The following is a 27,253-nucleotide window of genomic DNA, read 5'->3' as shown; positions in this document are numbered from 1 at the left end:
GCTTGATAGGATGCAAATCCCAGTGATATTAAGCCGCCTCACTGCTGGTGCTACAGGGTCACTCTCAGTTGGCTTTTCATGTTATACTTATTATTTTTTCCTAGGACAGGTTATAAATAACAATAAAAAACCACATTTATTGAAAACTTTAACTGGAATGAGAGTCTATTTTAAAGTCTCTGATTACTTGTATGTTGAAATACAATGTCCACTGGCTGTAATGAACTCATGAGAGATATTACATGTAGGCAGCCTGTGTATGCCTAATGTTTACCTCAGTGCCTAACATAATCTTGCCTAAGCCAATAAGATCTGTTCCAGTTTGCTAGTGAGGGACACACCCTACTCCCTTGTTGGTACATGTGGCTGCCTCAGCTTATCCATGTTGTATAACAATAAAGGCCCCAGGCAGAGAGGATACCTGGGTGCTGGGTGTAATCATCATTCATGCAGATGTACTTTCCCAGGATGCTAGAAAGCTCCTTCCTCTCCACTGAAGAATGGATCAATATTTCCGTTTCCAGTTCAGTTGCATTTCTCAGGCACCAGAATGACAAGCAAATGTGTGGCTTTAAATTTTCCTGAACTGACTCTACCATAAACCCTTGGAGATCCCTCCTCTTATGTTCTTAGCTAAGTCTTTATTTCCTAAAATGGGGAAGGGTTTCAGACATTTGTATGTCAGATCATTGTTTCAAAATACTTGATTTGGGGAAATTTGTGGTTCAGTATTAGCATATTAATTGTAGAATTTGCTACGTGCTTATATTTGAATAGCCTGTTTGGGGTGCTTTGACAGTTACATTATAGGCCTGTTGGTGTCCAGGGGAGATAGAAGTGTTATTTTAGCTCCAAGCATGGCAGCTTTACAGAAGCCTAAAGTCCCTTTCCTTTGTCAGATTTAGAGCTTGAAGATATTTGTTTGGCAGCCAGATCCGAGCCCCCCACATAACTGCTAGTGCCATCAATACAGTTCCTGACATCTCTGAACATAAAGGAAATCCAAGCCACATTTAGATAGTTTCAATCTCTCAAGTCTCTTCTGGTTTTAGTTGAGTCAGCCATTAGATGTTAGAGATTCCTCTCAAGCCTCACAGTCTTTCCAAACAGTTCAGGATGAATCAAGTAAGGTAGTTAAATGATAACTTAAAGTCGTAAGTTTGAAGCTGGACATGCTAATACATGCTTGTAATCTCAGCAAACAGGAGGCAGACAGGAGGATTGTAAGTTCAACCCAGGCTACATAGTGAAACACTGTCTCAGAAGAAAAACTTCATTTGAATATCATCTCTGCAATTTACTCTTACTTAACTATACTTTCTATTACTTAGCTGTAATGTGGATATAAGAAAAAGATAAATATTCTGATTATTAATGTACATTTTTACCGGGGCACAAAAGTGTGTGTGTGTGTGTGTGTGTGCAGTCATGAGTCCTGCTGTGCAGTAATCTACCCAATGATGAAAATGAAGGACCAAAGTCCTTTTCACTAAAATAAAAAGTTTTCACTTAGTTTTCCATATAGTGTGAAGGTAAGCTGTGTGGTTTGTTTTGTTTGTTTGTTTGTTTGTTTGGGTTTTTTTGTTTGTTTGTTTCCAAGATAGTGTTTCTTTGTGTAGCCCTGGCTGTCGAGGAACTCACAGAGATCTGCCTGCTCTACCTCAAGAGTGCTGAAACTAAAGGCATGTGCCACCATGCCCAGCTGGGGTTTTTTTATTAAATGAATGAAAATATACGAAAACTCTTGCCCTTTGGAGAATTAGCTGTTAACCAGATGGACAATGCAGGGATAGATTTTGATAGAAATACACTAACAAATGAAAATGAAAAAAAATGGTTGTAAACCTTGTCTTTATTTACCTATAACTTCATTTGCTTTTAATTCATGTGACTTTTGTTCTATCTTTTGTTTTATTTTCATCTTTTATCTACTTTTCAGTTTTTCCTCTGTGCACATACCAAGAGGGCCTCTCCTTCCTGCTACTTTTTCTGAAACTGTACTCTTGGCAGTACTGAAAAATGTACCGCTAATTACACAATTATTTTATTATGTAGCAGTAGTTGGAATATCCACTAAAGAATTAATTTAGTTAAAATAATTTGAGCTGAGCAATTATTTTCATAAGCACAGAATTAGCGTAAAGCGCTTAAAGTCCTTTATTCCCGCTCTTTATACAGCAGTTGTGCAATTAGCAGTAAATTTTTTTTTGGTCTTTGCTTTCCACCCAAAGAAATAAATGTCTTTACTCTGATCATATATACACAGTATATGATCATACACACTCCACATAGAATAGTAAATGTATCCTGGGGCAACTTGGAGTTTCTGAAGTCCTCGTAGATAAGCCAGGTTAGAGCAGTGGTCAAAGGCAGGTGCCTCACAGTAAACTGTGCTCACTGATGCTCTGAATATAGAGCCATATTTACTCTCAAGACCATGGCAGTTTAATTTGCCCGTAACCTCAATGAAGGCAGTTTCTATTTGGTTTGCTCTTAACTTCCTGAAAAATGCTTCTTTGCCTTGGATTTCCAGAATTGATTTATTCCAAATTGAGATCCTCTCTGGATAGGAGACTTTGAACCCAGTTGAACCTGTTATTTGTTGTTTGGGAAGGAGCCTTTGTGGATGCAGTGAAGTGATCATTAAATGTCTGGACTCAGAACCCTAACACTAGCAATGTTCAAACCTTACAGAGCTGGGAAGTGGGAAGCAGCACATAAAACATTGGGAAATAGGTGACTGACCCCAGGACTCTCTCATCTGTGCACCAAGGGTCTTTGTCTGCAGGGGACTACAGAGTATTCTTTAACAGAATGAAAAGAATGTAGTTGTGTGATATTTTATATATGAGTGTACATATATAATTTTTCTCTCTAACATCTTATAAAAATACAGTTATACTTTTTTTTTTATATTCTTTCAAAAGTATGTATGCTTATTCACTCATTACCTGCTGACCTTAAGCACTGTTTCAATACTGAGCAAGCCTTTGTGTGTACAGGAATGAAAAGTCCAAAGTTTCTATCTTATTTTGAAGTAAAGTCTCACTAACTTGCTCAGGTCGATCTAGAACTCACCCTGTGGTCCAGGCTAGCTTCACAACTCACCACCATTCTCCCATTCTCCTGCCTCAGCCTTCCAAATACATGGAATTATGGGATTATAGGTGTGCCCTACCACTCCTGGCTCCAGTTTTCAAGGAAGAATTCTTTTTTCAAGAGCCATTGCCATTAGCTGCATATTTTAAAAACTCATTGTATGCTAAGAATTGTGAAAGGAATTGAAAGAAGCTGGAATAGTTTCTTCCTTCAGAAAACTTAATGTAGTGAGAGAGATCACATATTGACATGAAAAATACTTAACGTTTGTAGAGCAAGTATGAATTAATGTGGTGAAACCTGAATACTGAGATGCAGGGAGGATATAAAATGGATATTTAATCGTGGGCTTTGCATACTGTGTCTTGTGAAAGATTGCACTTCTGTCTTGTGCTTTTGAAGCTCCCCTGAAATCATGAGTTGGATATAGGTGGAGGCATCGGTCACTGTGGCCTGTGGGATGGCCACAGGACCTGTGGTGGCTGGAGCCCAAAGGCCTGTTACTTCTCCCATGAGCAATCTCCTCATGGAGAAAAATTCTGTTTTCTGCATATCCCATAACATGAAAGCTCTGCTTTGAGAAGTTTGATCATTTCTAATTTGTTTGATTCTCCATAGATATGTATGACCAAGTGCTCAAGTTTGGCGCTTACATTGTGGATGGCTTGCGGGAATGTTCCCAGCCTGTTATGGTTTACATTCCCCCCCAGGCTGAGCTTCGGGGTGGTTCCTGGGTTGTGATCGACCCTACCATCAACCCTCGGCACATGGAGATGTACGCTGACCGAGAAAGCAGGTACCATGCCTCCCTTCTTTATCAAATTCCATGCCTTTAGGGACCCTCTCGCTGTTGCCACCACCACCACCCCCAAAACATTATATATAGTCATGACAACTTCATTTTAATCTGTCTGTTCCTAAAAGACTCCAAGATGAAAAGAATAGGCTTTCTAAACAGTGTCTGCTGGCACAAGATGGAAACCAGGCTAGAGTCAAGTTTTCTGTCTAGTCCCTATCCTAGATGATTTTACTACACTGTCGTCTTTTCCAGGCCCTTCCAACTTAGAAAGATTCTCCTTTCCCTTTCTCTATTTGGATATGGCACTTAACAATCTTTGGGGTGGGGGAGGCAAAAAGGAGCTTAAAGGAAGACTTAAATGTAACCAGGACTTTTAAGGATGTGTGATGTGTGTGTGTGTGTATGTGTGTGTGTGTGTATATATATCTTACTAAGGTTTGTTTTTATTTATATGTATATGCATGTGTCTGTGAGAGTATATGCCATGTGTGGGGGCTATCTGTAGAGGTCAAAAGAGGATGTCGGGTCCCTGAAACTGTAGTTAGGCAATGGTAAGCCCCTATGCGTGCTGGGAATCAAATACAGTTCTCTGGAAGAGCAGCAAGCATTATTAACCACTGAGCTGTTTCTCTAGCCCAGTTCTGGAGTTTAATCCACCAATTGTAGATAAATTTAGAATGGTCTTTGTTCTTCTGTGATTGTCTCTCCTGTTAATAAACTCACCCACACTCTGTGGCTCCAGACCAAAGCTGCCCCCTTCTTTTGGAGCCCAGGGCTTCACTCTGATGTTCTAAGAGGCTAAAGAACTACATTTGTAAACCACCCCACTCCTACCATCCCACAGCCGAAAAGAGAAAAAAAACTGCAGAGAAGCCAAATCTGTAAGAAAGTAGCTCTTGAAATTAAAACAAATTAAGCCAAGCATCCTCTTGTGTATTTACAATGCTTTTCTGAAAGCATCAACATCATTGTCCGTATCCATTACTACAGCCCATCATTTTATTGGAGCATCTGCTTCTGTCTCTCCAGATTGTAACCTTCTACTCCAAAAGCTACTTAGGAAAGTGTAGTAGTTTCACTTTTGAATCCCTAAGTTAGCATTCTACATCAAGTCTCTTGTTTTTTAGCCCTAAGCTATCTTCTGATGCCAGATCAGAGAAGTAACTAAAAGCATCCTGCCCAGTGCTATGGATTAGCAAAGTGAAGGCCTTGGAGTTTCTTACAGTGAATGTTAACAATATTCTGACTCCAGAAACTCTACCGTAAACACTTTTTTTAAAGTCCATTAAAAAATATTTATCTAATTCTGCTCAGCCTGGCCTAGTATGTTTGCTTCCAGATGGACATTAACAGCTGTGGTCCAGGATAGTCATTACCAACACTACTCCCTACCCTATATGCACATCCATTTGTACAGCCCAAGTACTGGAGGCAGCTTCTCTGCTGGGTGCCTATCTTTTGGGATTTTTTGTTTTTGTTTTTGTTTTTCTGGAAAACAAAAATGTGCTACCTGTCACCTTTGTCAGCTGTCAGCGGTGGAATCTGTATTCTCTCTTTTAGATGGAATCTACTGGTGTGGTAATGAGAATTATTTTAATTGCTTTATGCCAGGCCTTTCTTATACCTCTCTTTGATACATCTCAGGTGCCTGCTTTTTTCCCAGGGGTAACTTCTGGGAACCACGCATGACCAAAACAGTAATGAACCTATTTCCTGTTCCACAAATTGTAACTGACCTAATTCTGTGTCTTCTTTCCTCTAACGTTCACTGTTTTGTTTTCTTTCTTGCATCCAGGGGATCCGTTCTGGAACCAGAAGGGACGGTAGAAATCAAATTCCGTAAAAAGGATCTGGTGAAAACCATGCGTCGGGTAGACCCAGTCTACATCCGCTTGGCTGAGCGATTGGGTATGTCTGCTTGTCCTGGCAAATCAATGAGCCATTCAGCTGATTTGTAATGAGTGCATTCGTAGGTCAGGGGAGGAGGCACTGAAGCATGTGATCAAATTCACGATGATCTTTATTTACCATCCTCTGTATGGTAAGAACCCTGGTAGAATGAAATAGTGTGATAGGATAGAAGGCAGGCACTGAAAAGAAAAGTCATGTGCTTTTCCTTAAAGGGCAAATAGCCCACTTACTGGGATGACGTTCTCACGGAGTATCATTAGCTAGAAGTTGCTTTGGAAGGCAGGCTAATCAGGTGGAGAATGTCTGTGACTTAAATATTTCTTATTTCTGCTGTCTCTTTAGACAGTCTGTCTCATTTCTAGGGGGGTGTGAATCAGTGTCACATTATAGAAAAGCTGAAACACTCTACCCAGACAGTGTTCTGGGGTCAGTCAGTACACTACAGAAAATGGAAGTAAAGATTGTGCACTCTGTGCCTCCAAACAGTGGCTGCAGCAGCCGTACCCTGGGTGCATTTGCACACCATGCGTCCAGCCAGTGCCCTGTTGCTTATTTGTTTCAGAGCTCTTGGAAGGCACTTGTGATTAGACCATGAGGCTAAACTCTGAGAGCCCTGTGACCACTCTGATTCTTTTAAAACACTGAGTGGTTCTGTCCCATCAAGCCACTTGCTGTCAGTAAAGACTGTTAGGATTTGTTTTGTTTTGTTGTGGTTTTGTTTTTCTAAAGGAATAGGGAGGTTAAGTTTAAAAAGCAGTACAACCTGGTGAACGGGAAGAGCAGAAAGATGCTAGCTCATTTATGTTCTAAGGAACAGTTTAATAAAATTCTATTTTTTGGATTCTATTATCTTCAGCATGTAGGATCAGAAAAGCTTGCCTGAGCACCTGTAGTGTGGAGTCTGAGCAGGTGAAGCCTGGCCCAGGTGGCTTGCCAAAGTGGTGACTGGAGCCTCAATAATCCCTGTTTGTGCCCCATTGTTAGCTGTCAGCTAACATCAACCAAAAACTAACCCAGCCGCAGCCTAACCCTTTCTGGGGAAAACGCACATACAAAGGGAAACTGGCAGGAGTTGCTCGGAAATCTACTACCGCCAGATTTGTTGAGGTGATTTTTCCTTTCTTTTCCAAACAGGATAATTACCTTTGACCAACCCCATACACTTTAATTAAAGTGACTGCAGCCCAAGAGCAAGTTACTTACAACTGTACACAGGAAGCTCTAAAAGCTTCAGCTGCTGATAAGCATCTCACTTAGGTGGTTCATAATTGCTCCAGCATCCAGTGATGGTCGCTGCTGCTTTTACCAATAATTCTGTACAAAGGCAGCAATGCCACAACTGTAGGACACAAACAATTGCCTAATTTTCTTTCATTTATTTTTTTCCTCTTTTTTTTCTTTTTTTTTTTTCTCCTGGTTTTCTTTCTGGCCAATTTAAAATTTGTCAAAGTCGGTCTTCTTCTGGATCACTGCCCTTTGATATTTCGCGCACTCCATTTGCCACAAACAAGCCGCAGGGCCGCAGTTCATGCTGACTCTAGCAGAAGCAGAGAGAGCCCCATTTATCTTGCACTGCCTGCTGAATTCCTACTCATTAACTGGGGGTTCACTGCCTCTTTTTAACCCCCCAATGGCTGTTATCATCCTTTTGAGTAACAGGATGGTCGAAGGAGGAATCCTCTCCACATCTGTTTGCAGAAGGCCTGCATGGTGAGGGGTGTGGGGCCCACACTTCCTTCTCTTCAGCAGGAGTGGTGCTGCTCCCAGCTCCACCTAGCACCTTTAACTGTAGGAACAAGTGCAGTGGGAAGGGAGAGATCCCCAAGTGATGGCCACTTGATCAGTTGTTATGAATCATCTCATTATCAATTTCCTATTCATGCTGAGGAAAATCATATTTATTTAACCTTGACCAAATAGTGGTACTCAAAGAGGAATCTATACCCAGCGCTCAAGAGGCAGAGGCAGGCAGATCCCCGAATTCAAGGGCAGCCTGGTCTACAGAGTAAGTTCCAGGATAGCCAGGACTACCCAGAGAAACCCTGTCCCAAAGAATAAATGAATGAATAAATAGATGGATGGATGAGTCCATTGTCTGCTAAATCTGAAGCAGTCTCTGACTCCAAGCATCTTGGGGACATGAGTGGATGTGGATTAGAAATAACTGTAAGGTATGTTACTTACAGGTATTTGCAGTCTCTCAAAGACTACTCAAGTATAGTTAGACACGGCAATTGGCTTGGATGAGCTGCAGCATAACATAACCATAGTCTGGGGAGAGATGCAGTGTCCTCTGGCTTCTCTCACAATGCCCACAACCAGACACCACCAAATGCCTTTTACAAAGTATGTGAAAAATTACCTCATTGTCTAGATTGCAAAATTGAAGCAAGATGAAGATTAAACAAGGCTTCCAAGACAAACAGTAAATATACGTGAGAGTATAGAGTAGAATTCTCAGTCCCTAAGCTGAATACTGAGCCTGGTCTAAATCAAACAGGGATTCTTTCCCATTGTGAGCTAAAACCAGCTGCACAGAGAAAATCTGATTTAGGCAAAAGCCTATAGGAGTGGGTATTATCTTGTATTTCTGATTTCCTTCCAAATCAGCCTCTGTACTGGAGAGCAGCTACAGAGTACCTAGACAGACCTGTGCAAACTGATTGGCTGCACAAAATTACAATTTACTCACTAAGGATATAAATAACAATTTCTGAATGTTTTACGTCATCTCTTCCAAACTGTATGTGATAGGTAGATTAAAGGAAAGAGCTAAGGATTGAAACCAGGAACTTACATTCTTAAATGAGTGTTTACCATGTTCTATAGCTAGTTTGGAAGAGAAGGCTTGCAGATCTACAGTAATAACAGCGTATGTTGGTTTCTGTTTGAAATGAAATAATTGCCCTTAATAGTAAGTTGAGATGGCAGAACGTTCCATCACTGAGCCAGTTCTGACCATGTTCTCAGATGCAGCAGTCATTGAGGATTACATTCTACCATTTGTGGCTTAAGGATATCAAATTCCTTTTCTAGAAACAGAGTCCGGGTCCTCCAAGGCCTGTCTGTGTCTTAATATCATCCTAGTACTGCCTCTCGGAAAAGAGCAGGAGAATAGTGGGGAGAGGAGTGCTAGGCTAGCCTTGCCTCTCCTGTGTGGTGAGCTGAGGTCTTCCCATGGATCTTTATCCAAGAGAAATGTCAGATCAATTTAGATGGAGAAGGAACTATTGAGCCCAAGTACAAAGCAGTTATTAGTACCCAGGTGTCTCTCTGCCTCAGTACAGTGAGCACCTGGGCAAAGAAGTCACAGAGGGGACCCTTGTTCTCTATCAGACAGCTAGGCAGCCTGCCATGTAGCTCCATAACTCTACCCATATGAAACTGCCCTGATGGCTGACAGGTTCAGTACCTTGCTGGCCCTTGCCTGATCTTCAAGCCTAACTAGGATCTAATATGCCTAATAGGCCAAGTACCTGGTGCATTTGGAGTATTGTGGCAGTTGAGGATATGCATGTAAAAACTTCCAGATGCCTTTCTCCAAAGCTACCTCTTTATCGGCAAGAATGACCAGAAAAGGATTATCTTGGGTGATGGAGATTCAGGAGTTACTATCAAAAGTGTGTGTTTTCCCATCTCTTCAAGCTGTTATGAACTAAAAAAAAAAGTCAGTGCTGAAGCAGAAAGAGGTGTCTTTGCCTAGGAAGTTGAGACTAGGAAAGATATCCCAATATTTATGCCTTAAAAGTGATATCTCACCTGTAATGCTTAGAGTGTCCTTTGTAAAAGAGAAGCTGAGAAAACATAGTTGGTAGTAGCTAAAGACACACCTCCTCATTTGAATTCTCAGCCTATTTAGCTTGATGTAATTTAGTGAGACCATGGCATTTGGAGTAGGGGAGAGCCATTTGTGTGTGTGTATGTGTGTGTGTGTGTGTGTGTGTGTGTGTGTGTGTGTGTGTGCATACGTGCATATATATGTATGCATATATATCCACAAGCCTTGCTCTCTCCCAGAAAGCTGTGATTTACAGTTAGGGCTTAGCAGGGATTTTGTTCAAGTAAACCCAGGCTTCTCTCCACATGGAAGCTGATATCAGAATATGTCCAAGGCCCTCTTCCCTTCTTGTTCTTAACTGGATCCATGTACCCTGACCTGTCAGATTTGAGGAGAGAAAACTGCAAAGGCCAGAGAGGAATCTCTCTACCAGAATTCAGGAAATTCTGTGTTGCCCCCTCACTTTCTCATGTGGATGTGTCTGTGTGAGGGCAGGGGGCGGGACTGAAGGAGAACTATTCGCTTTTATTCAGTGTACTGTAAGGATTGTTTAAAATACGAATAAGATATTTTTCACACTATTGCAAGGAATTTCTGGATTTAGGCATCCCTTGGGAAGATTCCGCTTAGAATCAATATGCATTGCAGTTGTGTTTAAGTAGGTGTGGCCCCTTTTGGGGAAAAAAAAGCAGACATATGAAGATAGGATTGTGGAGTTGGGGGAGAGAAACAGATACATTGGGAGAAATTATTCCTATTACAAAAGGATTATGTGCTTTACCAAGGGACTCACTGCAGGGGTCCTTCTCAATAGCTCCCGTGGGGCATTTAAAGCAGGATCTAATTTACAGTTTCTCAAGAATGCTTTTGTGGCTTGTTTTTTTTTTTTTTTTTTTAAAAATATGCCTGTTAGGTCTGGAGAGATGGCTCAGTGGTTAAGAGCATTGACTGTTCTTCCAGAGGTCCTGGGTTCAATTCCCAGCACCCACATGGGAGCACACAACTGTCTGTAATTCCTGTTCTAAAGACTCCAACACCCTCACACAGACATACATGCAACCCAAACATCAATGCACATAAAATTTTTTTAAAGCACATGTTATGTATATAGAAATACAGAAATGCTTTTTTGTGATTTTTTTTTAAACTATCCTCATAGAGAAATTTTTCCAACATAGAAAACATAATTACATAGTTCTTCTAACTGCTACTTCTGGTGTTACATTTGAACCAGAAGAGTTCAGTCTTTGTGATTTTTCAGTAACAGGTTTAATATCTGTGGCATTCAGGAGCCTTGTGGGGAGGGTAATTCAGCTCTTAGCTCTTATATATCTTATGTTTAACCAATCAAAGCAAACTTCTTTTTTTAGGAGAAAGAAGTCTATAAAAGTTAAAGTTAGGTTTAGATTTACATAGGCCTCTTAAAAGACAAGTTAAGAGTGTTTTAAAAACTTTATTATTTATATATATATATATATATATATATATATATATATATATATATATATATATATATATATTTATCCCCATTTCCCAGATTAGGATTATAAATGAGAAACCAAGCTTGGGTGAGGGGTATGCTTTCTGACGGTCATTGTTCTAGGCTTTAAAGCCCTACTCCCTACTAGTCCCCCAAACCCCCAAACTCCCTGGGTTGTATCTACTTGACCTGCGGTAGGGCTGGCTCTCTTCTGCCATCTTCTGTGTTAAATAGCTGCTGCAGAAGCCAGCACTCCATGCGGCACTGTTTGTTGGGGCTTCAGCCAGACAGGCTGCTGGACTGGGATACTTGTAGATCAGTTTAAGCTGTTTTAAAGACCCAGAACTTGTGGCCAGAGAGATAGCACAGCAGTTAAGTGCACTTGTTGCTATTCTAGAAGACCAGAGTTTGGCTCCCAGAACCCACGTTCTCACACCATCTGTAACTTTGGTTCCAGAGGCTCCAATGACATCTCTGACCTCTGTAGGCACCAAGCACATGGGAGATATAGATATAGATATAGATGACTGAAACACTAATATACATAAAAAATAAATATTTAAAAAAAATTAGAGACCCAGGACTATAGCTGGACTCTGTAGGCCACCAGTACCACCTCTGGTTTCCTGGTTCTGCAGCATTTGACAAGTTACTTGTTGTCTTTTAGTCTCCTCATCTTTAAGGTCATGACCTTTCAGGGCTGCCGTATTAGAGGAAATGGAAGCATCATGGCATCTTGGTGATATCAGCTCCTGACACTTGATTAGGCTAGTGAAGCTTATCTGTGTTTTACTCTGTATGTTAATTCTTGAATCATAGGTTTGGCTTTTAGTATTTCATGGGAACTTTTGGTTTTTGTGAAGGGATAGGAATAGCCTACCTTTCTCTAAGGCAGGACTCTAAAGAATGGCTATCCTCTGTCGAGCATATTCTTAAACGCGCGCACACACACACACACACACACACACACACACACACACACACACACACACGCTTTCCTAAAAACCCTGAGGCCCTGCAATCTGGCTAGAAAAGAAAGAAAACCATTCCAAGATATTTAATTGTACAGGGAGCTTACAGGATTGATCGAGAGCTTAGCTTTTTACAATAGTCCAGTGAATAAGAAACGCTCCTGACAAACGATCAATGATAGGATAATCACTCTTTATCCCTCCTCATTCTTACCTTCTTTCTTTCAGGAGAACAGGGTTCAGAAGTCAAAAATCTTTATAGACGCCGCTTTTAAATTAAGCAGAAAATAGACATTGACATATTTGTTAATCTCCCCTAAATCATTACCGGAGCTGGCTGCTCTGCTGTACAGGGAGTGGGCCCTTGGTGCACAGCACAAGGGTGGCACCCACTCGAGAGCAGTCTTTGCTCCTAGGACATAAAAGATTTAGAAACACTTTCCTTCGAAACAAAGCACAGACCCTGGGCTTTCTCACATGCTTACGACTTGGCAGCACCCCTCCTTTCCCTGTTTCTCTTCTGAGGTGGCCTTTGGGGAATACTGCTTCATTTTCTGACTCCCGGAAAGACAAGAGGACCATCATATTATTTCATTATTCCTTCAAAATTCTAGCCTAGTGCAGTTTGCCCATCCTCCCCTTTTCCTCCAACATGGTAAAACCATTGGCTTGCTTCCAGAAGGCTCTCCTCAGCCTGTCATTCCCTCTCCTACTGCATTCAAACGTTGAGGCTGCTCTGCAAACACAAGGAACCAACTCACCAGCTATGCTGGGAGAGCTGCTTAGCCACTTTCAGGATCATTACTGAGAACAAGCACTGGCTTTGGGTGTGGCCAGACCCAAGTGTAACGCCAGATTGAATTGCTCAACAGCCAGGTACCACTGTGTGCTTCAGAGCCTCTGTTTTCTGGTTTCTAACGTGGAAAGGTGGATATAAGAATCAGAGATAATATATATGAAGCAACCTGAAAAATACTTAAAGCATTGAGGATTCATCTTGGCAGCAGGTTAACAGCTCTACGGCCCTATATCTGAAGTGAGAGAGAGAGAGAGAGAAAGAGACAGAGAGAGAGAGAGAAAGAGACAGAGAGAGAGAGAGAGAGAGAGAGAGAGAGAGTCTACTTATGACATATATGATCCTGAGAAACTCAGGTGCAGTGCCTGACACAAAATAAATGCTCAATAAATTATGTATGGCCCATATAGATGCATATGTACATTCAAGTACAATGTTGGCTGTTTACCCAGAGGAGTCTTGAAGACTTTGGAGTTCCCTGTTGAACTGTCTTCTCAGTCTACCATGCTTTGGGCCCCAGCAAACTGTATTTTTACATTCTTGACTAAAACAGTAAAAGAAGCTATAGACATTGCCCTGGTCTTAGCTACACAATAAGACTAAGATGACTGTGCCTCCTTATTCAGTATCCTTCCACTGTGCCTTAGCCTTCTGAAATGAAAGGGTCCACTACTATTGAGGTCATGTCTTCTCCAAGTAAAACCGGCAGTGTGATACTGTCCAAATGCCTCAGAGAAGTCCTGACTGTCACTCCTTTGCTCTGTGGCCTTGATACGTCACAATCATTCTCAGTGTCCTTACCTGTAAGGTGCTAAGACAAATACAGCCTTGGTGGTTGTGAAGATTAAGTGGGCCTGAGGCAGAAGGTCAGTGATTGCCCTCAGTGAGAGCACCCAAGACCCATGGGACTGGACCTGCTTCTGTAAAACAGGTGGAGCTGGGCATCCAAAAAGTCCCAACAAATGAAGCTAGGTGCTAGAGTTCCATCCCTGTCCTTCTCTGTGATACTTCTGGCTCACTTAGCAGCCCGGGGCCATTCATAAGCATGTGATTCATAATGGCATGAGAAACAAGGCCTGTTTCCAGACAGGTTTATGCTTGGAACAGAGCTTTCTCTTCTGCACCCAACACCTGTGCTGATGTATTTGTCAGTGCTGGTGACACAACACATGAGATTGTCCCCAGCACCAGGCTGTCACCTATTGTTTCTTCAGCTAGATGTACTCTTCCTTTCCTGGCAAGCAGATAAATCGTCAGTATTGATTACAGACCCCATTCTGAAAGTAATTAGGGAGGGAATCACAAACACAGCAACACCTCTACTAAAACCTGGCTGCTGAGGGAGTGGTCATCCTTCTTCAAGGAGCAAAAGTCTCTGCCTAAATAAAGTCCTGTGTGTTCTGCACTTAGCAGTCCTAGCATCCACACAGCTGCTCTTCTCTTCCCCTCCTGAAATTCTGTCACCTGGTCAGGGATTGGGAAACCAGGGAATAATACATGGAACCTGCTTTACTTGACTGAATTGTACTACTGTGAGAATAAGCATATCCAAATCTGGCAGTAGAGGCTATGGAGTTCAGCAGCTTGCAACTTGGTGCTTAGCAGTTTCCCAGGCACCTGTTGAGGACATGCTAAAACCAGAGCTGCTGCTCTGTGCTCTGCTCTCAGGGGAAGCTCTCCTACAAAACACTATACTTGGCTAGTCCAGCTGCTCTAATGTTCCTCAGTGATGATGGGCATGGTGTCCCTGCACCAGTCTTGCCTTGTGGGGATAGAGGAGCCTTGCTCTAGGGCACTGCACTGATTAGAGAGGTCCAGACCTCAGGGTGGTCACTTCACCTGCTCAGAAGAGGCCTGGAGAGCAGAATTGCCACCACTACTTGTGACCTCTATAGGACAAAGAAGACAGGTGGGCTCCCTGTGACAAAGTAAGGACAGGACTACCATCTCACATTCTGTTCTGCATCAAAGACTTAGTGACCACAGTGGAAAGCGGGGCCCTGGAGGGAAGGATGGTGGCTGCATCTGTGCCAAGATTTCTGGTCACTGCTGAGTGTGACAGACAGGTTTATGTAATTGCAGGCACCCCAGAGCTAAGCCCCAGTGAGCGGAAGGAGCTGGAGAGCAAGTTGAAGGAGCGAGAGGAGTTCTTAATTCCCATTTACCATCAGGTAGCTGTGCAGTTTGCTGACTTGCACGACACACCAGGCCGGATGCAGGAGAAGGGTGTCATTAACGTAAGTAACACAATTGCCATTTCTGACTTGTCAGAGCCTTCTAAGTGACACAGGCATGCAAGCAGGGAGCTTTGAGGGCCAGATCAGCATAGCTTATGCAGATCAAACCATTTCCGGTTTTGTTTAGGAGATCTTTCATCCCTTTTCTGTGTCCCCTGTCAAAATGATTTAGGTTTCCTTGGAATCCTGACACAGCTCTGAGGATTCTAGTAGGAAACTGAGTCATGTGTGCCTTCATTAGTGACGTCAATCCAGGTGATCCTCAGACTGGATTACTACAATGTCAAGGTTATGGTGACAGCTAATTCACCTTTGATCTGCATGAATGTTGAGCTGACTGCTCAAAACAGATTATTACCTTCCTAGTTCTTTCCTCAAAACCACTGTGAGGTCTTGGGTAGCATTTAGCAGGCTACTGGCTCTGCAGTCTTTTGTGGTTGGTTGGGAGGTAGTGGAGGGATGGGAAGGTCAGGCCAGTTTTGGAGTGTCCGAGGCTTTCCTGGAGAGAAGCTTTTTATGCCTGTGGGGTCCCTTCAGCTTGAGTGCTAGTGCTACAGTGACCACACTAATTCCTGAACACTCTTGCTCCCTGTGAGTCTAGGATATCTTAGATTGGAAAACATCCCGCACCTTCTTCTACTGGCGGTTGAGGCGCCTTCTGCTGGAAGACCTGGTCAAGAAGAAAATCCACAATGCCAACCCTGAGCTGACTGATGGCCAGATCCAGGCCATGTTGAGACGCTGGTTTGTAGAAGTGGAAGGCACAGTGAAGGTATGTGAGGCATTTACCAACAAACCTGTCCAGCACACCTGAGAGTTACAAGAGTTGGCAAAGAATTTGCAGGCCTCCAGGGGCAGGGCATAAAAGAGGAACCTAATACCCAAACCCACTCCTGTTTACACACAACCAAATGCTATGCTATCAGATCCTGTTAGAAAAGCTAGAAAGGCCTATCTGCAGCTACAGAGTCATTTAGCAAACCATTTGTAACACTTACAACACGCTAGACCCCAGGAGCTTAGCCGTGAAAGAGTATTCCTGCCTCCACAGGCATGCCACAGTTTACATGCAAAAGTTAGAGGGCAACTTGAAGGAATTGATTCTTCTTTTTTTTTTTTTTTTTTTTTTTTTTACCATGTGGGTTCCCAGGATCAAACTCAGGTCTTCAGCCTTGGCAGCAAGTGTCCTTAACTACTAAGGCATTTTGCTGGTCCTATTTTATCAGGCTATTAGACAGATATACTTTGTCATTTATTACTTGTGTGATCAAAATCTTTGGAGACTGTCAGATATTGATGGAAAATGGCCTGTGGCCTTGTCCTACAGAGGGTCACTCCAGTCTCCTCAAAAAGGGCTACCTGGAGTCTTTGCTGACGACCTTTCTCATCAAGGAGCTGTAAGACTCACCATCAGTTTTAAAGCCAGTGATTCTGAAATTCACCTTTGCATTAAGTCTGCCTGTTTCTTTATGACTGGGAAGCTTCTTGGATAAATATTTCAGATGTGCAGCAGGGGAGTGGGACATTCTCTGACATTTGGTTCAGGTTAAGGTCAGTCTCTGCCATCATAATTGAGTGAGACAATTTTGTCAGTGGCTACTGGCAGCTTCTAGTGGAAGTTGGCATTGAAAGTCATGCAAGTGTAAAATAGGAGGTTGTTCTCCAGTTAAGAGTGGCCAGCTAGGTAAATGGAGTGTGTGTGTGTGGCCCATACGCCTCCCTACCACATTAGTCAGTAATGGACGCGCACAGCCTCGGTGGGCACAAGGATGAAGAGAAGGAATAGCTTCCCTCCAAGCATGAAGTGAATAGATAGGTCCCTCGCTTGCTCCTTAGTGGCATCCTCCCAGGGGGCAGCCTGTCTAAAGAAACCAGCCATTGCTATCTCTCATCAGTGCGAGCTGTGTGTGCACAGGCTGCCGGCTGGATTGAGTGCAGAAGGCACTGCAGGCACACAGCTCGGGAAGAGGCTGTCTGTGCATTAAATACCAGGGATCCCCAATAGTTGATACTATTTTCTTTGCCATGTGTACAGAAGATTGCATTCCCTGTGAGCTCTCCTGCCAGGGGACAGGAAAAAGAGAAAGGAAGGACAGCTGAGCCTGTGAAGTCAGGGCATGTGACTTTGAAACCTCCTGCCACGTTCTGCAGGCTCAGCAGGACCTGGTTAGTGTGGGATAGGTGATAAAATCGGCAGCGCCCTTGAGAGAAGAAAGGGCTGCAGTGTTCAAGGTGTAGTGTTGCCTCTGCAGGGCCACCATAGAAACTGCCTGATGTTAGGAAATGGCTGAAGCACTCTGTATGGAGGCACACACAGTCTTCTAACACAGATTTCATGTGCTGTTTCCCTTAAGCACAAAAACTGGTAGAGTCTTTTTGAGTACTAGTCTTTTTGACTGGTAGAATTTTGGTGTGGTTACTGGTGCAGAAGTCATGAAGTGATAGCCATTTATTAGCCATGCTTTGTATTTTTTCCCCCAGAGATTTTGTTTTCTTGAGCGATATGAAACTTCTGCTCCTTTAGAAACCTTCATCCCATGATTTCCAGGATTGCGCTTGGGTCCACTGGGCAGTCCTATTGGAGCAAGTTCTTGGGTTTGTGGTTCATGGTCTCTATGTGGTCAGAAGCAGCGTCCTAACTACAGCTCCCTAAGGAACAGCTCCATGAGCTCTGGGCTGAGTTAGGTGTGCAAACATAGCACATGCTTGCTTCATGAACATGATTTGGTCTTGATTTCTAGCTCCACAATTTGATGTGTACAGTTTTCTAACAGGCTGATTGGTTCTGTGCCTGCAGACTCTGACAGGAGAAATCACAGCTAAGACTTTCCATGGAACTCTAGGGAAAAAGTGGGTTTTGAGATCTTAGACTCTGAGGTTTCCAGTTTTACATTTATTTGCTTGAACACATTATTATCCCTTATGTATAAAATGGGAATAATGTTTATAGTATCACAAGATTTAGTGTCAAAGGCAAAGCATGTTAGAAGTTAAGTAGCAGCCAGGCATGGTGAGGTATACCTTTAATCCCAAAACTCAGGGTTGGGATTTCTATAAGTTCAGGCTAGCTAGGAATACATGGTGAGACCCTGTCTCAAGAAGAGGAGGGAGAAAGGGAGGGAGGGAGGGAGGGAGGGAGGGAGGGAGGGAGGGAGGGAGGGAGGGTGGGTGTGTTAAAGCATGAGACTTGCTCATACTGACATATCCTGGAAGGATTGCTTGGCTCACACTACTGTCCTCAGGGCTTAGTGCCCTAATTTATTCTAATTGTCCAGAGTTACCTGCTTCCTCTTATTCTGGATTTACAAATGGAATGGGTCTTGTGTTGATAGGTCTCTATTGCTTCAAACAACCCACAGATAAGTTCACTGTACGACGGAGGGATGAGGTAAGGGCAAAATGGCAGGAATTGTCTGGCCCAGCTGTGGAATCTAGCAAGCCACTGCTTGCATGATCTTTCTCCAAAGCCTCTGAAAGAAATGACCTTGCATGTTGGGTGTTGGAAGGTCATAACCTTGGAAACATTGATATATTGAGAACAATCTTTCTAGAGTGTGTATATCTCCCTCATCACCCACCCCCAAACCCCTCCATACACACAAGGTCAGATGACTCCTAGGCCTCTCTCCAGCTGGAAGCATCTCTTAAGCAGCCCACACAGTGGAGTCATTTGTAGGCGTGGTAGTCAGGGTTCACAGCCACCAGGTTGTGCCCTAGTCACTCCCTGGCCCTGTTCTACCATTGCTTAGGGAGAGCTTAACAGCTGTCCAGTGCATTAGAAATGAACCTTTTCAAACAGGTCATTTACATTTTGTAAGCCAGACTAATAATTACATATAATTAGTGGGGCTGAGTGGTGCCTGAGATACTTATCCATTGATGCAGAAAGAGTCTCTGTTGAACGTGTATTGTAAGACAAGCAAGTGTTGTGATATTTAATTATTGATATTTTATTGATACTAAGATGCTCTGGCTGGGATGTCAGGCAAATGGGTTCCCGGCTGTCGTGAGGCTAGTAGCCAGCATTTTATACTTGTTTAAAATCCATAGTAGGTAGCACATATTTGTAATTCTAAGGAAGAACATGGTAATGACTTTTCCCCCTTGGAACAGAGGTGGCTTGCCCTTCCTCATGGCTGTAATGGCGAGTCTCATAACTATTTTAGAAGACAGCATGGTAAACCCTTCCAAACTGATTCAAATAAAACAGCATTGAGAAAACACAAATTTGTTTCTTTTTGTTAAAAACAAAGTTTCGTATACTTCATAGTCTTTATGTGCTTCGGGCTTAGTGGTGTCATCCAGTCGTGTTCTGAATAAACAGCATGTTTCATACACAGAGTCCATATTTTAAGCATCTAAAAGCTTAGAATGTGGTGCTGTAGTTGTGCCTGGGAACTGTTATAAAATGTTGAAACACCTACTGTAGCTTGTGGCTGCAGGAGGGGAAGCAGGAGTGTTTACTCTAGAGGGTAGCTGACTTTCTCCAGTGTAGTGTGTGAGCATCGTTAGAAGCTGGCATCTCGTTAGCTAATGCATTACACCAATCAAGGAGAGTTATCTTAAGCCACAATTAATCTGCTCCCTGGCATATGTTGATAGCAAAGCATCATGCTGTTTCTTAATTAAAAGCAAACGGATTAAAAATGATTAATAAGAGTATTAAATATTCTCCTAAAGTAAAGGCGTTAGGACTCCTGAGCGAATCTAGTTGGGTTTTGTTTGGTTTCCTTCTGAAGCTAAAGCTGCTATTGTTTTATTTTTTGCACCTCTCTCCACCAAATCCTCCTCAGTTGGGGAGGGTGTGCAGTCCTCAAGCCACAGAGAACTTTTGGTCACCAGTGAGGAAATGTCCAGGTTTATAAAGGTGGCAGTGACTAGAGTCCAAGTGTGTTCACTCTTCTGGGGCCAGCTCTAAGCTGGACCTCAGGAGCAAGGCACCCAGAGTCTGACCCAGTTTTCTGTAGGAGCAAAAGTGCTTCCCTCTTGCAGACCCACAGAATTGTTACTCTGGAATGAAACACAGAGGAGGGGAGTCCCCAGCTTGTGTTGTGAGAAGAGCTGACCTCTATCGGATATGCCCAAAGTGAGCAAATCTGAGCCAGGAAAAGAGGTAGACAGACTGCTGGGAAAGGCTCACTGCTCCTTAGGCCTGGGAACGTGTGATCCAGCCATAGGAGACAGCCAGGCACAGCCAGCTCACCAGCTAAGTCAGGAGGACATGAGTCTGAAGGAAACCACAGGGTCTCACCCTGTACCCTTGCCTCAGTGTAGCCCAGGCTGGCCTTAACCCTCTATCCTCCTGCCTCAGCCTTACAGGTGCTGGGATGAAGTGTGAGCCACCACACCTAGCAATAAATGGTGTTTTTAAAGCATGGTGTCTGTTGGAAGACAACCCAGTGTCTTTCCTAATGCCAGATGCTTCTTCTTAGAATGTTCCATCTACACTGTGTAGGCAGCTGTGGCTTTTGGTATTGCTTGTATCTGGGTTTCCTCAGAGTCCCTACAGTGCCCACCTATTAAATTACAGCACCAAACTCATTGTCATTCTGACTTTGACTTCGTTAGTGATAACAGAAAAGGGTAGCGCACCTTTAAATGACGAGCTTTGTGGTTAATTACCCAAACAAAATGACATAAATATGAATGAGCCCTAATGGTGGTACTTGGTTTTCCGGAAACCATTAACAAAACGATTCCTAAATGATTTGTAAAGAAATGAGAGAAGAGAGCAAGGAGAAGGCTATTAGGGCTTCTAACACACTCCTGAGTTATTATGTAGTCAGCTGCCTCACAGATACTCAGCTAAATGATCTTGAAAGAAAGGAGGCGAGAGGTGGGCTGTGAGACTGTGAGGGCTACAGACCTCCTGACCCTCCGCCGCGCTCTCAGAGCTAATAGAGTGGGTGGCGATGCTGCAGCACCAAGACTTCCCGTATCAGCAGCCAAGTTGTATTGTGTGTTGTCCTCTAAGCCTTGCTCCCATGCATCTTAACCAGGCACAGCAGGTTTCACCAGCTAGAGGGCCAAGGCACAGTGTGAATCCTTGTTGGCCACAACTTGCCAGGACAGACATGGCCCTTGAGGATCGGTGTCTCTGCTCCTCAAAAAGGAAGCAGCCTCCTGGTCACACTCAAGTACCCTGCTCCACACAGACCGACTGAGGTAGAGCAGTAGATGCCAGGGCCTCACTGGACAGACTCCCATGTCAGCATCTGAAGGTCGAAGGAAGGAAGACAGATGAAGGCAACTCCCCACCGGGAACCTGTCCTCTCCACATCCAAACACAAAAGGAGAACTGTGAACAATGTTTTTACACCCAGAAAGCTTTTGGGATACTAGACAATTGGGTGTTTGGGCCTGGCCCCTGGTGTGTGACCAAGACTTGTGTGTTTGCAGGCTTACGTCTGGGACAATAATAAGGACCTGGTGGAGTGGCTAGAGAAGCAACTGACAGAGGAAGATGGCGTCCGCTCCGTGATAGAGGAGAACATCAAATACATCAGCAGGGACTATGTCCTCAAGCAGATCCGCAGGTGAGGCTACAGGCTCCTCGAGGCCGGGGACTATGTCCTCAAGCAGATCCGCAGGTGAGGCCACCGGCTCCTTGAGGCCGGGGACTATGTCCTCAAGCAGATCCGCAGGTGAGGCCACAGGCTCCTCGAGGCCGCGGCTGAAGTTCTTTAAAATAAAAAGTTTAGAATAAACTAGGAGATAATGCTGCCCCAATCTCTGTGGTTTCCTGTCCGGAACTGTTGTAGTTGACCCAGATGCAGACACAGCCCTGGAGACACAGCGTCCTCTCAGCTGGCTCAGGACACTGTTACTCATGTGTTTACTCTAAGTACAGATGTTCAAACCATGCAGGTGATTCTAGAAGGAGGGAAAGCTGGCATCTCCTGGAGAGATGTCCATAAAACCATTTGAAAATATATTACTTAGAAAAAAAGTCACAAAAGTCACAAAAGTAAAACCTGGTACTAGTAATTCTCCTGTTGTTTATATGCTTACCTTATTGACATTGTGTGCTGACTCTCTAAGGACAGAACATTCTAGCTGGTCACAGTAAAGTGACCACCTTTAGTAAGCTACTAACTGAAAGATTTTATGGAGTTTTCCCATGAGTGTGGTTGGCTCAGTGCTGGAGCATGTGGGAGTCCTCTGCACTGCTGTGCCCTGGTTGTCTGTTGATTTACTTAATGTATGTATGTATGTGAGTACACCATAGCTATCTTCAGACAAACCAGAAGAGGGCATCAGATCCCATTGCAGTCTGTTATGAGCCACCATATAGTTACTAGGAGTTGATATCAGGACTTCTGGAAAAGAAGTCAGTGCTCTAACCACTGAGCCATCTCTCCAGCCTCCAGTCTTGTTTGTAGAACATTCTTATTTTAGGCCATCTGATGTTTTTTTATGATTCAAGTTCTGCATTATGGCCATATCATCATACATGCAGTATTCTGGCCATCACAGAGCACCCACTGAAAGGCACCCAAAGATCATCTGACCTGGTGTAAAAATTCTGTTGCCTAGCCAAGCTGCTGCTTGATCTGGGCTCTGCCTTCTACAGTTCTCTACTCAAGCTCTGCAAGCAAGAACTCCTGTCTTCCCGATAGGTTTCTATAGTACTGATGTAGACCATTCCTACTGGCCTTATAGTTACTTCTGTTATAGTTTACTTCTGGGATATTTAGAAACAAAATAACAAAATAATTCTTTCTGTCTAGGAAGTGCCCTTTGTGCCGGCACCACTGTCAGTGTGTCCCCATCATTTTTTTCTTTGGGGGTTATTTTTTTAATTACTCCTTATTTCCCAGCATAGAAAGATGTTTTCTAGTTTATTTTATACCACTTCCTAGCTACTGGGGACATTTGAACATAGGAAAGTCCACGACACGGTAAACACGGTGTGTACAGCTGCCCTCGTTAGTGTATCTGTCTGGCAGTTCTTAAGCACGCCAGTCAAGACCCTCCTACCTATCTTTTTTTCACCATCGCTAATCTTCTCTCCAGCTTGGTACAGGCCAATCCAGAAGTGGCCATGGACTCCATCGTCCACATGACCCAGCACATCTCCCCCACTCAGCGAGCAGAGGTTGTGAGGATCCTCTCCACCATGGATTCCTCTTCCACGTAGGAGGAGCTTCCCAGCCATCCCTGCCCTGTCTCCGGAGAAGAGACCTAGGGCTGCCTCTCCCATCTGAAACCATTGTAACGAGAAGGCACTGGAGGCCTGGGACTGGAGTCAGAGTGGCATTTGCTTCCCCTTGAGTGTTTCAGGCTCTGCATGACATCCTGGGCTGTAGGATCACAAAGCCCAGGCACACATACCCAATTCAGTATTTATTAGCCCAGCTGTGATGACAGTCCTCTTTCCACACACAGGACTGAGAAGGCAATGAAAGGTACATGCCTGTACCATGAGGTCTTACTAGACTAAAGCAGGACTGCCCTCCTGTCCTGCCTGCCCCAGCATAGGGTCATGTGAACAGTGTCCAGGTGTCTGCAGCCCCTGCCCCATGAGCCACAGCCACAGGCAGCAGGGGAGGGCTGGGGCTGAGGAAAGAGACTCAAGCCCATCAACCACTACCCCACGTGCAGCCAGGCACATACCAGGCACTAGAGAGGATCGGTCCCCATCTGACCACAGAAGATAACTATTTATGAGAAATGTCAGAGCAGAAAATCTGTCGCAGGCCCATGAGAACACAGAGATGAGGGCAAAGCCATGATCTAATAAGCAGGCTCAAAAGCAGACCACGTCATTGTTCTGGTCACTCTCAACCACCTCAGTGGCTCTCAGTACTCCTGGGGAGATGGTCAGCCTGCCATCACCTTCCTTGTCACTGTGTAGTCATGGAGTAATGGTGCGGGAGCCTGAGGTGGTGAACTAAGAAGAGGCTCTTTCCTCTTGGTGATGGGGGAGAGTAGTTCAGGACAGAAGTCTCCTCGGGGGGCAGGTGGTCACTGTGTGGCCATGCCTATTCCTGGCAGAAGGTATGGCAGGTCACCCACCTGATGACACCTGTGCTGTCAGCACTAGAAACTGGCCTTCCTGCTGTAGGCAGCTTCCAGGGAACAAGAATTCACCTGCCCTTAAGATACCTTACAGTTCAGTCTTGGTGCTGGTGTTTGCAGACTTTCTGGGCCCTCCATGGCCAGCAACACAGCCTCCTCAGGGGTAGCCCAGAGTTTAACAACCCATTTACCCAAGAAAGCAGCTTATGGTTCAGTACTGGTGTTCCCAGAACACGAATGGAGATGGTCAGCGTTGATGTGACATCCACTTCCTACTTCATGACTAATCATCTGTCACCGACGATCAAGGAGGGAAAGATGCCTGCCACAGAAACCATTTGAGTGAGTACTTCAGTCTGAGCCTTAACCTGGATTCCATGAAGAGAGCTGACCGCCCCTTCAGGAGCGCCTCACACAGATGTTCCAGAGGACCTTCTCAATGGTGCCACATTGCAAGTGGACATCCAAGGACTATAGATGCAAGTTGCTCCACCCCCACAGACCCTGTGGAAGGAACAGGAGGGCCAGGGCCGGGTCAGGTGGGAAGCATCCTCAGTCCAGAAGGAAGCTCCCTGGCCCCTGGTTCTCTGCTTACCTGGTAGGTAAGGATGGGACTTGGCTCCAGCCTCTACACTTAGCTACAGCACATCCAAACCCACACACCCCTGCTGGTCTGAAAGCTGCCTTCCTGGAGGCCTGTCCTGCGGTTTCTTCAGAGGGGAAGTGGGTTGTGCTTGTACACTCCCTTTCCCTGCTGCTCCATCCCCAGGACCGGGACGTCTCATAGGGAGAAGTCAGAGCCACAGCACACGAGCAGTCCGAGGGTCCCACAGCCCATTACACATGCACGGTTACGGAGGGAGGAGGGTGAAGGATGTACTGACCCAGACTTGCTTGGACAGAGATTGCCATATTATCTGTCCACTTGTTCACAACGCAGCCTTCACTCGTGTCAGTGAGAAGTGGATGGACACACGCCAACGAGCAGGGGCCTCAGTCCAATGCACTCTTCTCACGTTTTGTTGAAATAAACCTCCACATTTGTAGAAGAGCCACCGTTTGTCATTTCAGTCCATGCCCAGCCACCCATTATCTGGTCCCCTTTCCACAGAGCTGCAGGGGCCAGAGAAGAGACAAGCGCCTCCTTGGCTCTACAATACCAGCTAGCTTTTGTCTCCTGATTGCTAAGAATGAACAGGATAAGAACAGGAGAGCCGTCCAGTGCTGGCCTTGGCCTGCCCTGTGCCCTGACACTGCCAGTATTCCAGATCCCTCCAGCTGAATACAAATTCTCTTAATGGTGTTTCCCATACAGTGTTCTATAGAATCTTTACTGCCAAGATCTGGGTGGGAGTCCTAATAAGTCACTCCTCCAAAAGAGAATCAGTTTAGGATAGGGACAAGAAAGATCTCAGCACCAGGCAGTGGTGGCACACGCCTTTAATCCCAGCACTTGGGAGGCAGAGGTAGGTGGATTTCTGAGTTCGAGGCCAGCCTGGTCTACAGAGTGAGTTCCAGGACAGCCAGGACTACACAGAGAAACCCTGTCTTGGGAAAAAAAAAAAAAAAAAGAAAGAAAGAAAGAAAAAGAAAGAAAAAGGAAAGGAAAGAAAGTCCTCAGGAAGAAAGAACTTAGCCTGTTTGTGGGTACCAGTTCCAGAGGCCCAGCCTAGAGAAAAGCCACCCAAAAATCTTTGAAACTCTGACCCCTGCTCCCTGCCAGTATATAAGACTTCCACTGTCTTCAGCGTTACGAGTTCTAGGACCACACCATCCTTGAGGATGTTTTAGGCCTCTGTGTTTTAAAGTCTGAGCACTTAGAGCACTAGGGGACAGGAAAGTCATGATTGTGTGTCCTTGACTTCCCCTACTCCCAGTTCCTCAGAACAAGGTCTGTGCCTCCAAGGTATGGAAGCAGGGAAGTAGGGTGTCTTGGTTCATATTAAGCTCCGTTTTGTTTTGGGGGAAGTGTTTAGTTTGAAAGCCGGCGGTGATACTTTTTATGAATGATACATTAAGAGATTAACTACCCTAAGTCAGTGTTCTAGAAAGAAAAGCAAGAGGGGAGGCTGAGCAGGGCTTTGTGGACCATGTTTGTAATCTAGCTTTCAAGGGGTTGAGGACTGTGAGATCTAGGTCACCCTGGTCTATATATGAGCCTATCTCAAAACAAGAAGTAGAGGGATACAGAATCCCCGTGATAACTGCTTCTCTGTTGCAGCGGCTTAGGGATAAGAGAATCTGAGTCCATATAGAAGCCTGGTCTTCAGCTGAGGGCCAGGGTATGGGCTTTCAGCAGACCCTGTGCTTAGCTAGCACTGGCCTGGGCTTCTGAGATGGGCTCACACTGCCTTCGATCTCCCTGGGGAGGCAGAGCTCAGGAGCCCAAGTGAGCATGAGTACACAGTCAACTAAGACTGGAAGCCTCTTGTCAGAATGGAAGTGTTGGTGTCTGCAGTTATTCAGGGCCACTGGGAGAGTGACAAAGCAAGCAGGTGTCACCTGAAGCCAGCTGCTCCTGCTCTTTGATGCCTCTGATATCTGGATGTGGGTCAGTGTGTGGGAAGGTTTAGAACAGGGCCTGCACAAAGAAAAAGGAACTCTATCCTGGGTACCACAAAAGCTGGGTCCAAGCTCACCTCCCTTGTGTATGTGTGGTCCATGAGTTAGCAGGGTTACCCTCGACAAGTACTGAAAATAATACTAGGCTGACAGCTATTTTCTATACTCCCAAAATGCATGTGCTCAGACAGCTAAGCTGTCTTTGTGTCTACTGTGTCTGATTCTGGACATAATTGGCTGCCTTGTCATGGCTAGAAACCCTATTCGGCAGTTAACAAGTACTGGCATTAATACAGCATCATCAACTCAGTACTCTAGTAAGCTGTGTCTCCCAAAGGAAGGTGCCCTGCAGGTGAAATAAAATAACGCACTTCCACCGCAGGAGGACAGGAAGCCAGAGCAGGCTCCACTGGGTGGGAACTGAAAGTGGGTAGGCTAGACCTTAGTGGGGCTAGAGGAAGCAGGAAGGTTGCTAGAGATGGGGAGAGACTGAAACCACACAAAAGATCAGACTGAGAGACAGGAAAAGGCTAACAGCATTCTGCCCAGACTACCTGGCTCTTTGGTAGCCATTTCACAGAGAGCAGGTAGAACTAGGC

General features: G+C 44.5%; 1 protein-coding gene across 9 annotated transcripts in view; it reads left to right on the top strand.

Moving 5' to 3' along the window:
* Acaca (acetyl-CoA carboxylase alpha) overlaps positions 1-25,143 on the top strand; it is a 264,876-nt gene extending 239,733 nt beyond the window's left edge. For 8 of the 9 annotated variants that reach the window (XM_076936129.1, XM_076936128.1, XM_034504319.2 and 5 more), the window contains 6 exons: positions 3,718-3,895; positions 5,694-5,806; positions 14,917-15,071; positions 15,673-15,843; positions 21,471-21,607; positions 23,088-25,143. In XM_076936129.1, coding sequence (XP_076792244.1) covers positions 3,718-3,895; positions 5,694-5,806; positions 14,917-15,071; positions 15,673-15,843; positions 21,471-21,607; positions 23,088-23,211 — 878 coding nt within the window. In that variant the 3' untranslated portion in view covers positions 23,212-25,143. Of the gene's footprint in view, positions 1-3,717; positions 3,896-5,693; positions 5,807-14,916; positions 15,072-15,672; positions 15,844-21,470; positions 21,716-23,087 lie in introns of all 9 variants that reach the window. The other variant, XR_013111129.1, reaches the window with a different exon arrangement.
* Positions 25,144-27,253: the final 2,110 nt, after the last annotated feature.

The sequence above is a fragment of the Arvicanthis niloticus genome, chromosome 6 (genome assembly GCF_011762505.2).
Source record: "Arvicanthis niloticus isolate mArvNil1 chromosome 6, mArvNil1.pat.X, whole genome shotgun sequence".
NCBI lineage: Eukaryota > Metazoa > Chordata > Mammalia > Rodentia > Muridae > Arvicanthis > Arvicanthis niloticus.
Note: the sequence above shows the minus strand (reverse complement) of the source record. Positions and strands in the feature narration are given on the sequence as shown.